This window comes from Brienomyrus brachyistius, chromosome 8 (assembly GCF_023856365.1).
Source record: "Brienomyrus brachyistius isolate T26 chromosome 8, BBRACH_0.4, whole genome shotgun sequence".
Lineage (NCBI taxonomy): Eukaryota > Metazoa > Chordata > Actinopteri > Osteoglossiformes > Mormyridae > Brienomyrus > Brienomyrus brachyistius.
Window position 1 is genome coordinate 15,157,511 of NC_064540.1, and position 15,073 is coordinate 15,172,583.

The 15,073-nt window shown below is 47.4% G+C and overlaps 1 protein-coding gene across 2 annotated transcripts; it reads left to right on the forward strand.

The window, feature by feature from the left end:
* The first annotated feature begins 79 nt into the window (after positions 1–79).
* Positions 80–13,802, forward strand: LOC125747622 (monocarboxylate transporter 2-like). Of its 2 annotated transcripts, XM_049023026.1 has the most exons (5): positions 80–355; positions 1,225–1,442; positions 5,057–5,200; positions 6,581–7,414; positions 10,513–13,802. In XM_049023026.1, exons 2-5 carry the CDS (start codon positions 1,232–1,234, stop codon positions 10,770–10,772), a joined length of 1,449 nt encoding a protein of 482 aa, XP_048878983.1. In that variant the 5' UTR covers positions 80–355; positions 1,225–1,231; the 3' UTR covers positions 10,773–13,802. The 2 variants fall into 2 exon arrangements, with proteins under 2 accessions (XP_048878983.1, XP_048878982.1); XM_049023025.1 differs by having other exon boundaries at positions 80–1,442.
* The last annotated feature ends 1,271 nt before the right edge of the window (positions 13,803–15,073 follow it).

Below are 15,073 nucleotides of genomic sequence, written 5' to 3' on the forward strand. Positions count from 1 at the left end.
GTATCGCTGAGAATTTCATTTTTATTTTTACTTCTGGTTCCGTATGGGATTTACATGGGAGAAAAAAAGTTAAACGAGTTTGTCGCGTGGCTTCTATTTAAGCTAAAATGAACGGTAATTGATTCCTGAGGTCTAATATTTGCTGTACTTGTTAGTACGAGAAACGCCAGGACGTTTAGCCATTAGGTGGCCTACGTGTCTCTGTGGGCCTGTATGAATGTGGGGTTCTTGGGTTAACACTAGGGGCAGGGTCAGCACTTGGGATCGAAGGAATTCAGTCAGAATTGTCACTAGAGGTATTTTCAGCCGAGTTCAGCGCCGGATAGGAAACGCCGCGGCGTAACATCTACGATCGGTAAGATGTTATATTTCATTACCCATGTTCTCTCTTTGTGTGCGGCGCACGTGGGCAGGGGTGGGCGAACCTGAACACGGATCCCCCACGTGTGTGACGTTATTCGCCGATCGCGAGCTAATGCGCTGTAACTTGCAATCTTTTTCACGAGTTAGTCTGTCCCGGTAAAAGTGGTCCCACGCATTGCGATTTTCTGATCTTAAAAGGTTAAGAACTTTGAAGTACGTTTTGAAGATTTGGTAAGTTTGCGTTTTTAGGAGAGCCTACCAAGCTGTAATTTGTACTGCAAATATTTCTCCGGCAGCCTACTGAAATGAATATTTTGTCCCAATCACATTGCGATGTTTGAGAGAAGTAAATGCGTTATAAAATACTCACTTCTCAAAATAAATTGAGAAACATGCAAATAAAATCACAAACGAATCCACGCATGCGATTCCAGGCGAATGATTACCCATCTACCTTAAATGTAAGTTAGCAGTCGGAGTCCACGGTTTAGATGTTTTAAAGCTAAGCATTTAATTTAAATTTTATATTTGATATATGTGTAATGGATGCATTTATCATCGTACAACTCAGTAACAGTACAGTAAGGCATTCCTTTGTCAACCGTTTTATTTTCCAAAGCAATCTCAAAATAAATATCAAAAAGTGCATACTTATTTCCCACGAAAGACCACTCAATCAAACAATATCATCCATGATTTGTTCCGAGTATGAATAAACGTGGATATCATACGGGAAACATTCGCATCTGAAAACCAGCCTGATAAACTTAACACATCTTCTCAAGGTAACAGTAATAAAGAAATAAAAAGGTTTCATTTTTTTTTTGGCCACAAACAACCTCTTCCCCCCTGTTGCTCCAGACTGACAATGTCCCCAGCAGCATCTCCGGTCAGCACGCCTCCAGACGGCGGGTGGGGCTGGGCCGTGGTGCTCGGCGCCTTCATCTCCATTGGCTTCTCCTACGCCTTTCCCAAAGCCCTTACCGTCTACTTCAAGGAGATCCAGGAGTACTTTTCAGTGTCCTACAGCGAGATTGCCTGGGTGTCCTCTATCATGCTGGCTACCATGTATGCGGGAGGTAGGTGTTATAACAGAACAGCCACAAGGAGGCGCCACAGTTGAGGCAGGACGTCAGATAATGTGGTTTTATTTGGTCCACAAGCCATCCATCTTTCAGCCATTTAATTTGATCCGGGTCGCAGCACAATTGTGAGTCTTGATTGTGAAATGACCAACCCTTCATCTAACTTATACCTTTACGTATTGTAGTAAAATTCAGAAAAGGTCTTGGCATCCTAATTAGAATTTTTCAGAACAGCTATCGATTGCAGGTTTGTCTAGAAAGCTTGCGGTGATGGGACCTGAAGAATGCCTTGCCAAGGAAACACAGGTTCTCATATTTCTTGCAAGCGATTGCTGGCTTCCTTGTCCGCCACACAAAATTTTTCACAGTCAAATGAGCCATGGAGTTCAGTACTTCTACATTTCATTAATGTCATCGTTGCAGTAGCTTATTTTAACAGGCCTAATGTCTCTGCTCTAAAATCAGCCATCTCCATGCTTGGGTGTCTGACATGAATATCGAGTTGAGTGACATTTTTTCTCCGCAATGGAGGAGGGAAGGTGGCCATGCAGACACTCAGTGCCTCTTTATTTGTGCAAACAGCCACACCTGACTGATGTTTCTTTTCTCCGAGGCCATTTTCTGTAAGACCTGCCTCCCAGTTCCATCACCAATAGTTCAGTTTTAAAGAGAGTTCCGTAAGAAATGGCCAGCTTGAAAATTTTCTGATGTAAAAAAGGAAAATATAGTCTTTCTGAAATCTGACAGTTTTTTGTGCAAATGTTTAATTCTTCTTGTCAGTTTGTGAGATACTGTCTTCCGAAAGCTATTTATTGGGACCGGATTGCTTATTATAGCACTGTGCAAGGTTATCGGCCAGTGATGTCTCGCTCCCTCTTTCTCTCTCACTCGCTCACAATAGCAGCAGAGAAAATGCAGGTGAAATATTCCCATGTACAAACGCGGAGGCACCAAGCTTCATCATCTTGTCCTTGGCTCCATTTTGCAATGTCATCCAGTGGCAGAAGGGACATGGGTTCCAGGTCTAAAGGTGATGCTGTAGGTCAGCAGTAGTGGGATTGTGGCGGTGGACATGACGAGCTGTGACGTCTTTAACAGCAGGTCCTCCAATAGATGGTTCAGACTAATAACCCACAAGATGCACTTTTATTCCCATATTTTGAGAGAGATACTTCCCTCCAACCTTCAGATACTGAAAGGTAGCTAAAAATGCAGGAAGGACAATAATCCTAAGCAATATGTAATATTTCAATACACAAGCTACATCTATGTCTGAAGAATTTAATCTCTTTAATGCAGCAAAGAGCGTGGAGTTCATCTCGGGATCATAGTAGCACAGAAATGGACATTTCTATGGCTATGCCCACACAGCCTTTAAGGATGTGCTTATCTAATATTTAGTGTCATTAAAAAGAATTGTTGTGGTTTCATTCAACTACTTAAAAAAAAACATTTAATAATATTTGTTAAATTGCCTTAGCGCAAGCCCGTCTGTAAAATGATCTGTGACTCTGTGTAATTTGTAATAGACACGATGTTTATGTGAGTGATGTGTAACAGGCTAGGAGATGGGGGGTCCCAACCCCCAGTCTAGTATGCCACTGGGCCACACATTGGGGGGTTGTGAAGAGGGGTTGCTTAATTTACAAAAATAAACCATGTTAATGTATTTTCAATATTTTTATTAAATGTAGCAATTGCTGATCGACCCAGTAACACGCCCCCAGTAACACGCCCCCAGGTCAGTGAACATCAAAAGGTCCAGAAACCTTGGAATCAGTCAGTATACAAACGGCATGTGTGGGACATGGGGGGGCACCAGCTGAAGGCATTTGGGGGGAGGGGTGGTTAGGGCAATTCATGGGGCCCAAAATTTCATGCCGCCTCCCTCGGTGTAAGACAAATTGCATGCAAACATACCAGTTTCAATTTTTAAGGTGATGATACACTTTCTGAGCAATGTTGCCAGGCAACGTTGCTGTCAGTGGGCAACCAGGTGAGATACAGGGCATCTAATCAAGATGATGTTTTCAGCAACCAATCAGAGAAGGGCAAATCTATTGCCATGGAGACAGACACCAGAAAGATGGATGCTGAAACTCCAAGTGGGTCACATGATCGGCTGCTAGCATTCTGATTGGAAGATTTCAAAAAGTTGCCCTTTTGTGTCATCACCTTGTCTCTTCTGCTATCACACATATCAGCTAGTTTCAGACCGGTGGCCTGTACTATGAAGCAGGGTTATTGGCTTATTGGGGTAACTTGTCAGATTTAAGGTTTACAGTTTAAATGGACTTCATATTTTTTCACTTTGATTTTTCCTAGACTACCTTAAATCCGACAAGTTACCCCAATAAGCCAGTAACTCCACATCGTAGTACAGGCCCCCGGTGCCTCAGGTTCAGCTGAGATTTAACAAAAAAAATCAGAGTAATAACCTGAACAGAATCTCATTTCTGTATTATGTTGTTATCTTGTGGCGTATATACTCTGTAGTTTTATATATTATCTATTCTCAATAAAGTCACAGATTGTTTTGTATAACTATATATTCTAGGTTATTCTGAACTTCTCCAGAGACACGACAATGACTACAAACCTGCTAGTCATGTCAGTTTATATTGTTCCTTGCAGAAATACTTGTTCAACCGGTTCCTTAATTATAGTGGAAGGGTCACTGAGCTTCACAATAAACAAACATTACTGGATAACCATCCTGATCCATGTAACAATGTGAGCATCATTAGCTAATGAATATTGGATTTGAAAGATCTTTCTCTCGGTGCCGGTTATAGAGATTTTGGAAAAGCTTGATGGCAGCTTTGTCCGGAACCAAAACAATGCATCCCAAATTACATGGTGGAATAATTAACATCTATCATTTTGAAGTATAATTGATGCTGAAATTAAGCAGCTTTGAAACCAGGAGCCGAATGTGGAATAATGCTCGGCAGTCCCCATAAATGTTACCAAAACTCAGCCTCCCGGGCTGTAAGGTCTGGTTTCATGCTAAGAAGTTTATTGACGTCATGACTCATGCTTATCCTTGGGCGTCCTGCACGGCGCATCACGCCATCCTAGGCGAGTCACTGACTGTTACCTCTGCTGCAAAGGCGTTATCGCTACCTGCCTGAGTGATAATACTGCTGGGCACTTAGAGACCGAAAGCGTCGATTCGCTGGTCACATGACCCACACTGTGATTAATCGCTGCTGGTCACATGACCCTGGCTGACAGGCTTCAAAGTGTTACCTGAACCTGAGAGGAAGGTCATTGCCTTCCAGTCTTCTGCGGTTTTCAGGAAATCTCCTTTCCCAGAGCCACTGGTCACGGTCTGTATCGTGTCTAAATGGGCCTCTGTAACCGTCGATTAACCCTAATTATGATTTTCTCTTTAAGGTTTTAAAGTACCCTTAGCTCTTCAGAAAGCATGCTCAAAGAAGAAGATCTCGAGCAGATTTCTAAATCATCTTTGGTCTGCATTCGCTAATGGGTTTGTGGATTTGCCTTGTTGAGATCTGTGAGATGCCTCTGATCTGCGGAGGTTAATGCTGCTTTTACCTCCCGTCTCTCTCCTTTTGTTTCCATTCTCTTCCTGTTTTCTCCAGGACCTTTCAGCAGCATCCTGGTGAACCGGCATGGCAGCCGACCAGTGGTCATAGCTGGAGGGATTATGTGTGGCGTTGCCATGGTGACCGCCTCATTTGGAAGCACCATTTTGCATCTGTACATATGTATCGGAGTCATCGGAGGTATTTATGCTGAAATCCTCTCTCCTGAGTGCACAGTTTTTGTGATATTATAAAACCTTAACCTTCCCGAGTTCCAAACCAGTTCAGAATGAAAATATTGTGTTTGTGAGATGTAGGAAGGATATGGACATATTTTATTTGGGGGGGGGGGAGGGGGCAACTGCCAGCTGATGACATGGGGGTTGCCTGGTACATTGTGGGTAGCGGAGGGACACAAAGCCTGCCCCCCCCAGTGATAGGTCTCATATTAATCTTCCAAGATGAATTATTTTCCGACAACAGGGGATGTAGCTCAGGCCTGTTCAGACCTGCTGTCCCCCCCCCGCTCATGCTCAGTGTAAGAAAACCCACTCCTCTGTGATGCTGAGCCATGGCGATGGCCATGGGATGGCACTGCGAGCGGATGCAGCTCTGCTGATGCCCACTCCAGGGGGCATGCTGAGTGACGGGCTCTGCCGAGGGGCCGCTGGTCCCTGGGGAGCCGCCCGCGAGACTCATTACCCGGCAAACAGCCGGCTGTGAAGAATTAATTGGGGTGGGGGTGTGCTGACCATGAGTGCTCATGGAGCGAGTACGTCCCACTTTGGGGCCTGTGTTCTGGAAGCCAACGGAAGTTTACCTGGTTGCCCTGGCAACAGATGTGCCTATGGGGGGGGGGGCATTTGCTCAATGCTTCGACAGGGACTAACAAATGGTTCAACAAACAGGATTCCTCACAGAACATGGGCCTGTCTGCCTGCCTCTCAGAACAGGCCACTCGCTGGGCTCTGTCCTGTCATCAATTGGATCTAAGTGGTTCCGTTTATCTTTGAAGACACCGAAGTCACCGAAAAGAGTTTCTTGGGGTTCTCAGAAAACAGAAAGACTTACTTTTCACTTAGGCCCATTTTAGAGTAAAAGGACGCAAGGAATATATTTTTGTTTTGTTAGTTTTTTTCTGCTTATATGCAGATTAAGCTCAGGTATAAAGTGTAATGATTGTAAAAAAAACAAAACAGTGGGAACTGTAGTAGATGTTTTCAAAGTCCTTGAAATTATTCAAACAAATCAGTCCACTCTAGGAACTTTCACTTGCAGAGTGAAGACTCATTTGAGGAGTCAAACACTGATTGCCAGAACGAAACAATTTAATTGGACCTTTAGGAAGAAGGGTAGCGAACGAATGACTTTGAGTCCTGATTTATTACTATTTAAATGGATAAATTATTTCTGAAATGACTGTGTCCAGTAATGAGGTTTCAGTTGGTGATTTGAAATGAGATGGAACCTTAATTTACAATGAAGTACATTCAGTCATAATTTAATCTGGTGGTACAGGCGTCTGAGTATTAGGCTATGCAAATTGAAATCATTTACATTTCTTTCCCCTTTATGCTGCAGGTCTCGGTCTGTCCTTTAACCTGCAGCCATCTCTGACCATCATCGGGCAGTACTTCCTGGCCAGGAGGCCCATTGCCAACGGCCTTGCCATGGCAGGAAGCCCCGTCTTCCTCTCCACCCTGGCCCCCCTCAATCAGTTCCTCTTTGATCATTTCGGCTGGAGGGGGGGGTTCTTCATCCTAGGGGCTATGCTGTTGAATTGTTGTGTAGCCGGAGGACTGATGAGGCCCATTTTAGGAAAAGCGGGGCGACAGGCAGCTGAGAAGGTCACCGGAACCATCCCTGGGTTCCATTCTACGAACGGTTCTGCTGGTGTGTCGGAGCCGGAGAGGACGACATGCGCCGATAACGTCAGCAAGTTCATTGATTTCTCGCTCTTCAAGAACCGGGGCTTCCTCATCTACCTGGTGGGGAATGTGGCCATGTTCTTCGGCTTCTTTGCCCCCATCGTCTTCCTTGCCCCATATGCCAAGCACCAGGGCATTGACGAGTACTCAGCTGCCTTCCTGCTCTCCATCCTGGCCATGGTGGACATGGTTGCCCGCCCTAGTACAGGTCTGCTGGCCAACACCAAGTGGGTCCGACCACGGATCCAGTACCTGTTCAGTTTTGCTGTGGCCTACAACGGCGTGTGCCACCTGCTGTGTCCCCTGGCCACCAGCTACGGGGGCCTGGTGACCTACTCGCTCTTCTTCGGGGTGGCATTCGGCATGGTCTGTGCCCTGCTCTTCGAGTGCTTGATGGACCTGGTTGGCGCACAGCGATTCTCCAGTGCGGTCGGGCTTGTCACCATCGTGGAGTGTTGTCCTGTGCTGCTCGGACCACCAGTTGGAGGTGAGTGACCATTGTGTCCTGACACCCCCCCACCATGAGCTGCTCCCCATCTTGAAGGCTCTTCACTCTAGATGTTGACAAAAATCACATGCGTGTGCTTTATAACTCCCGGGATACGGTTGGAGACTGAAGCGGTTGGTAAATAAATGAGAAAGTAGAGTAACATCATAATATAGTTCCTGGCTATACGGTTTTGCTGTGACTACCATTTCAGTGGATTTTGTGGTGAGACATTCCAGCGCAACTGGATTATCGTCAGTAGGCAGGAGCTCGGCTCAGTGCAACCAGAGAAAAGCCGTAATTGGTCACGCTTATTTGCCGGATGAAACGCTCCAGCTTCTAGGGCGCATTCGCTGGAGGATACGGCCCCCCCGCACACATCATGGAATGTTTTTTGGTGCTAAGAGCCTGTGAGTGTAATGATGGTCTCCCAGCGCCCGCCTGTTCTACCCGGCCTCCCCTGCGACGTGCGCCGACTTTCGCGCCGGAGGAAGCAGCTTCCATGCTCGGCCGATCTAGACAGTCCCTGCCATGATCTCCAATGAGCCATTGGCGTGAGATTAGTCTCCCGGCTGCACAAACCAACTACAAGACTAAATCTCTGCTGAGTCATGTGACCACAGGACTCTACTACCACTAATGCCCACAAATAACTTGATGGATGCTTTAGCTAACACAGGCAAAATTGGTCAGCTGGCTGGAGTGAGATTTTCAATCTGAGACAAGTCTGCACACACGTGCACACTCATTTACATGTATGTAACAGATTTATTACCTTGTAAATAACGTGTTTCCCCACTAAACTGGCTATGGAGTGTATTATCACGGCCCTCTGTAGGCTCCTGGTTTTTAATGAGGTATAAATTTATAGACTTTCTGTTTTCTTTGCATGACCCACTCAGAGGTGCCCATCTAATGGAGTAAATAAATGCCTCCCTACGTGTTGCACGATTATTCGGCATTCTGGGAGGCCACGGGCACTACATTTACCCTTACAAGTTCCCTCGTTACGAGATGCCTGGTCGCACCACAGCCCAACCTCCGGGTCAGCCTAATTAGAAAGAAAAGATGGAAATTGCTGTAATTAGCCTTTAGCTTGGCGCTTAATGAGTGAAGTCTGAGTGAAATTCATTAAGGGCCCTTACCTGTGTGATAATTAAGCAACAAATACATTAAAAAAGGAGCCGACTTCACCAGATGGCCATAATTACCGGCCCAATCGAGGGCCGCTTTAATGACGACGGTGGTCCTCAGCGCACACCGAAGGAGAAATGTGATCAATCAGTCCTAAGCCTTCAAGCTGAGAGGGTGTGAGCTGAGGGCAGAGTGAGTCACTGGCCATGGCCTCTGTGCAGAAGGTGACTCATTAAGATCCTATTCTTCAGCCTGTTTGTTTAACCTACGACCCACTTCAAAGCTCGTTCAGCGATTACTCTAAGCCTTTTCGTCTCGTGTAGATCACCAATTATAACAATTGCTCAACTGGGCCCGTGTCAGATGCACAAAATCAGTGTTTCTGGATGATTACCTGCGATAAGAGCCTGGCAGGTTTGTTTATAATGCTGTGGGTAATCAATCCGACGTCTAACCGCGTCAATGACTAAATTCCAGAATGAGAGATAAAGGGGCCAATCGGCTTACAGCTTAAACTCTGAGGCAAAAAACTCGAGAGGGAGATTAAAAAAAAGTAGGCTAAGTAAAGTGTAACTTACGTAACAAATTATAGACTTGGGTCAGTACGTACGTCTGTGTGGTTGGCGGTGAGCTTTGCGTGCTAATGGTACGTTAGCATTCATTTCGGGGTAAAGGTACAGCAGAAAGGTTAGGATAGAGCCACACAGCCGTTCCCTCATCCCTCATCACACGTCGATGTGACCGCTAGCTCACGTTCCCGTGCTCCAGCCTGTTCACCGGTGAGGCCTCGTTCTCCTGCAGTTCCCGATACTCGCCGGTTATCGGATCCCGATTGCCCCACGGGTGCATCTGGCAGACTGTGGGCATGAGCGGGCCGCAGAATTGATTCGTCACTGGTTCCCACACACTCAATGGGAGGGAAAGGTAGTGGGGAAAATGGGCCGGCGAGATGTCGAGATTAGGGCTAAGACGCAGCATGTACCTGAGGCCTGGGTTTAATTACAATCCTCCCTCCCTGTCATCACATGATGATCGTCAGTCATTCTTTAAATATACATTTTTAATGTCTCAATTACAGGGGAAAGGCTTTTTAAATGGGATATTATGTGGGGAGCGTTTCTGCAGTTTATTTGAAACGCGTCCAGTCACGTTCACACCTCTGAGCAGCTGACAAGCCTCAGGCCTTTCCTTTCTGCTTGATGAGTCACACTCAGATGCTAAGATGCGGCCTGCGCTGGTCACCGATTAGCCCTGATAGCAGAGTAACCCTCAGCCATACAGATTATGAGACCGTAAGACGAGGCTGCGTGTGACTTCAGGCATGTGACCGTGACTGAAAAGTCACTTCTTTATATTTTACTCTAAATATGCTTCCATTTTATTTTCATTCAGGGCCTTTTCCTTTTGAATCGGATCATATTGTGCAGTATCGTTGTATGGAATTTAGCTGCATGTATTAAGGCTCTACTCATTTTAACTTAAAGAGCCATGTGTCATAGATACTGCTGCAGCATCTTTAGGGTATGATGTGGAATGGATTTAATGTAAAACCAGGAAGAGTCAGAATCTAATCTGTGATAGAAATAAGAAGAAATCTTTATGCGAAGCACACGCAACCCTGACAGCCTGTTTAATCTATAACTGACAGATTTTTATGGGTCTTGCTGATGTGGAAAATGAATATTGTATGTAGAAACAAGAATGAATAGATGTAAAAAAACAGCAGGAAGAGCTGCATTCAGTAGCAGGGACAGCCAGGTATTGTGGGGGGGGCTGTGCTTGTGGAGTAACCGTAATGTGTGTATATTTTCATGTTCAAAAGTTAAGTGGTTGAGTAGCTGTCATCTCTATTTGAAATGTGATTTATCCTGAAGCATTTTCACATTCTGGAGCCTTTGGCTTTAGGAGTATTTTTGCTATAGCGATACATGCCCAGTGGTGTAATCACACTGCATCGCCTGCAGGAGCGCTGGTGGACGTCTTCGGTGACTACAAGCCCATGTACCTGCTGTGTGGGGGGGTGATGCTCAGCGCCGGAGTCTTCCTCTTCATCATGAACTTCTACAACTACCGGCTACTGGAGCGCGAGCGGCGGGCGCTGGCCGGGGGGGCGAAGGAGCTGCCTGCCATGGAGGGGGCAGCAGCGGCGGAAGAGGGTGCCGCTGGCCGAGGAGAGCATGTGGAGGAGGCTGGTCAGCTGGAGACAAGGGTCACCCATACGTGACCATGTGGACCATTCCATGGAACCGATGACAGCTGTCAGACGGGTGTCCCACTGTGGACGGTGCTCAGCTCTGGGACTGGCTTCCATGCACTAGTGTGATGGGGCCATAATTAGAAATATTTCCTCTCCGCTTCATCAGGCTACGGGCATGAAAAACATAATAACCAGTAAAGTGAAACACAAACACTCCCGCCCCCACCCCCCCCCCCCCCCAAGGCCCCTTTTAGTTTTCATGTCAGGCAGAATGCATTTTTCACAGCAGTGACAGGCTAACCCTGTACCCACCTCATTGTGTGTAAATTACAGGAGCAGAGGGACACGCCATCTCACAGTGTCACACACAGGCCGTAACTATCGCTTCTCTTTCCAAGGTCTAGCTTTCCTTCGCTTTAAAATTCTGCACGTATCTGGCGACTAAGAAGATGAAAAAAGTGGGTTGCGAATCCAAACGCATAATAACCTATGATCTTCCATCATTATCAGCTGTTTTAGTTACTGTCAGCAGTACAGCAGTCTGACGTCCCTGGATGGTGATAAATCAGAGTTTGCTTATGGGTCATCATTGTATATCAGAGGAACACAATGTACGATACATCATAGACATGATGTATACATAGACAGTTTTTTGTCTTTATTTTTAAATCATGCGAGATGTAAAACCCAGCATTAGCAAATTCTTTCTAGCAATTTCTATGTTGCGCTGAAATTCAGCTACCTCAGAGGACAACACTCAGCATTAAATAACCATATGCTACCCTTGCAACAGAGTCATTTATTTGTAATCCAGCCCCATCTAAAGGAATTGTACTGTATATTTTGTCTGAGTAAATGTAAAGCGTCAAGTCAGCAGGTAGCTATGGGCATATAGATGCTACAGTGAGACTTCAGTGAAGTTCCATATCTTACGACAGATTCTCTGCATCATGTCGATGCTCTGTTCCCAGAAGCAAGTAGTGCCCCCGTTATCCAGACATCACCACCTGCTGGGCTCTTTGTGAACACGCGCGTCATAAAAATTACACTCCAATTTTAAAAGGGTAAATGTTAAAGATAGGCCTGTCTATTGCTGCCTGTGGTCTGTGTGAAACCACCAAACAGAAGAAGTACGTTGGTATATATGATTTACAGCCAAATTGCTTTTTGTTCCTGTGAAGCGGCCGCGGTAGTTTAATTTTGCACAGCGATTACGAAGCCTGGGGACGATGCTGAAATGTCACGTCTAAGGGTGTGAGTGCCTAATAACGCATGGCCAGCACCCTGCGGGAAGTTCTGGGCCAGTGCCTGTAGCTGCATGGTGCCTCTGACACTCAGCGAATCGCCAAAGCGGTAAATAAATTACCATCCATGTTGGAGGTCCCTGGACGGGCCCTTGGATGGCAGTTGAGGGGCCCCAGAGACGCAGGGCTCCTGCTGAGGCAGCGTACCCCCGTCTCCGGCAGCCCCGCCCACCAGCATCCCAAACTCAGAAGTTTCACGGCCCGCAGCCCATGCCCTTCAGCGCCCCCCCAGCCACGTTCGTCACGGTGACTGAAGCCGCTGTCACTCTTTGCAGAAAGGTGAAGGTGGGCTGGCACTGAGTAGGTGGGGCGAGCCAGGCCCGGAGTGGCACGGCGCAGCGATTGCTCGCGGTGCAGCTCAGAATGCGCGGCACTGTGGAACACAATGGGAAGGTGACCTCATTAAGCAAGGCTGCTTGTAGGGCTTGGGGACCCAATAGAAACCTGTTTGTTTCATAGAGCCCTCTCCAGTTGGGGGGGGGGGGTGGGCACCATGTGACGAGGTCATATCGGTACATTCTGCAAACAGAAATGAGACGAACCTGAATGGTTATCGCTGACTCCAACCAGGTCCAGCTTCTTGGAAGAACTTTGACTCCTGGGGAATCAGAGTCCCAAGGTACACTAGGAGAGACTCCCCAAGTAAACGGGAGAGGCAGGAACGGGGGTGCAGGCTTAGCGCATGCTTCAAAGGGCTCTGCCTCCATCATGGTGTTTTATGGAGAGTACAAATGGCTAATGGTGCTGATTAGATAAAGGCTGCGGTTTGCCTCCGCATTCTGTGGTACTTCTCTGCAAGGCCAATGGGCAAATGTCTGCGGTGACGATAACCCTCATCCCAGGGCCTCTGCATTTCCACACCGGTCCTCCAGTTCCCTGCAAGGACACTAGACGTGATGAATCTGGGGTCGAGATTCACATCCCCAACGCCATCCATATTAGCATAATCCTGTCGCATTAAATACAAAGGTTACTTTCCCACAGGGTGCATCTGTGCATTTTTAATTAGTGCTTTTAGCATTAATACGTGTACAAGGTTCAGGCCTCATTATGAAAAAACATCTGAAAGGTTTTTTTTTGCAAGATGGGTTTTTGAGAAACTCAGGGCTCCAGCAGGACACATGCTAACATGATGACGGGAAGCTGTTTACGCTGTCGTCCACGGTGACCCGGATTAAAACGGAGCCTGGAGCTGACACATGAGGAACCCCTTCAGAGAAGCCTGTCTTACTCCCAGCTAGACAGTGTGAACTGGAACTTTGCCATCTTGCTCATTTGACTTTTTCTGCTAGCCTGTGGAGGATGGGCTCCCCTTTGGGTCTGGTTAGGGTTAGGGCTTCCTCTGCCGGACCTTGGAGGATGGGCTCCCCTTTGAGTCTGATTCCACTCAAGGTTCCTATTGAGTTTTTCCTTTGCCACAGTCACCCCTGGCTTGCTGAGTGGGGGCTTTGGGTGGGGATTCTATAAAGTGCTTTGAGACAATGTAATGTTGTGCAAATGTGCCATACAAATAAAATTTAAATTAATTGAATTGAGCTCTCTACTTGTTCACCCATGGCCTTTGATCAATGCCTGTTGTCTTCTGCAACTGATTATTATGAAGCCTGAAAATAATTGCGTAATATTTGTGAAGGAAAAAACTGTAGTTGCACTGAAAAAAGACTTTGATTTGCATATTGAGTGTCACTGGTTAGACCGCAGTAGAAAACTCTTTGCTGTGTAGATTGAAGCTACATTAAACACAACGTCTCCCAGAACTAGCTGCTAGTCCTCTTTCAGTTTGGATTTAGCAAACTGTATAAATGTTTAACTATAATATTTTTGACTGGCTATTGACTTTTTTATTCTTTTTAGGCATTGTTACGCAAATCAGCACTCTGGTGATGCCGCTTTCTGCCAAGTTGATAGCATCCGTATGAAGATGGCAAACATGAGAATGAGTGTGCAGAGTCTGAGGGAGTCATCTGTGTGTGTAGGTCTCTCTCGACGTGTTGCTCTTCACCCCACGGCTCTCTGTGGTTTTAATATGCTCCCCCTTGCACCCTGGGTGGGGGCTGGTATGGGCTGGGGGGTGACTTCTTTCACACTTGTTTCTGTTAGGTTCCTCACAGTGTCATATAGTAGGTCATGGGGAGGGGGGGGGGGGGGGTGTCACTCCAGCTACATGACTCTCCTGCAAAGTTTGACATTGCACGTGCCCCCCTAACCCCACCCCCGCCCATGTGAAAAATAAAGCGGGTGGCTCTGCTACATTCGGCACCTCGGATGGGAGTCTGGGATGATGTGGAGTAGGGGGAGGGGGAGGCTGGGATGGTGTGGGGTGGGGGGAGGGGGAGGCTGGGATGGTGTGGGGTGGGGGGAGGTGGAGGCTGGGATGGTGTGGGGTGGGGGGAGGGGGAGGCTGGGATGGTGTGGGGTGGGGGGAGGTGGAGGCTGGGATGGTGTGGGGTGGGGGGAGGGGGAGGCTGGGATGGTGTGGGGTGGGGAGAGCCTCGGACTGTGCTGCTATCCGTCACCCCCGTCTCTGTGCACCATCTCCTGACCAGGAGAGGTAATGAAAGTAATTTAACATACATCCATAATGAATTCATGCTGCTAACGGCGACAGGCACCCACCCCCCACCCCATGGTGACGGAGTGTATCTATTATTTTCACACAAAAACAGTGATGAGACTGATGCAGGGGCCTCTCGTCTCCCAGAGGCCCTTACTGTGGAAGATTGGGGCCCACCCTGGGGCCCCACTGTCTAATCCTCTCCTGGATGACAAACACATGTGGTTCATAGTGTGACACCGCCTTAGGTGGCCCTCCCGCCCAGCCGCAATCCTTGACCCGCTCTCCCTGTGGGCATCGTCTGTCTCATGCCATCCGCCCGGGGCAGTTTTCTGTGTCCTGCACCCACTGGGGGCATTTCCTCTCCCAGGACCCCCCTCCAAACACTGACTCCGCCAGTCTTCAGCTGCTGGCCAGGGAGGGGTGTCGGGCCGTGGGCCGCGGGCTGTGGGCCGGGGGGGTGCGGCTGT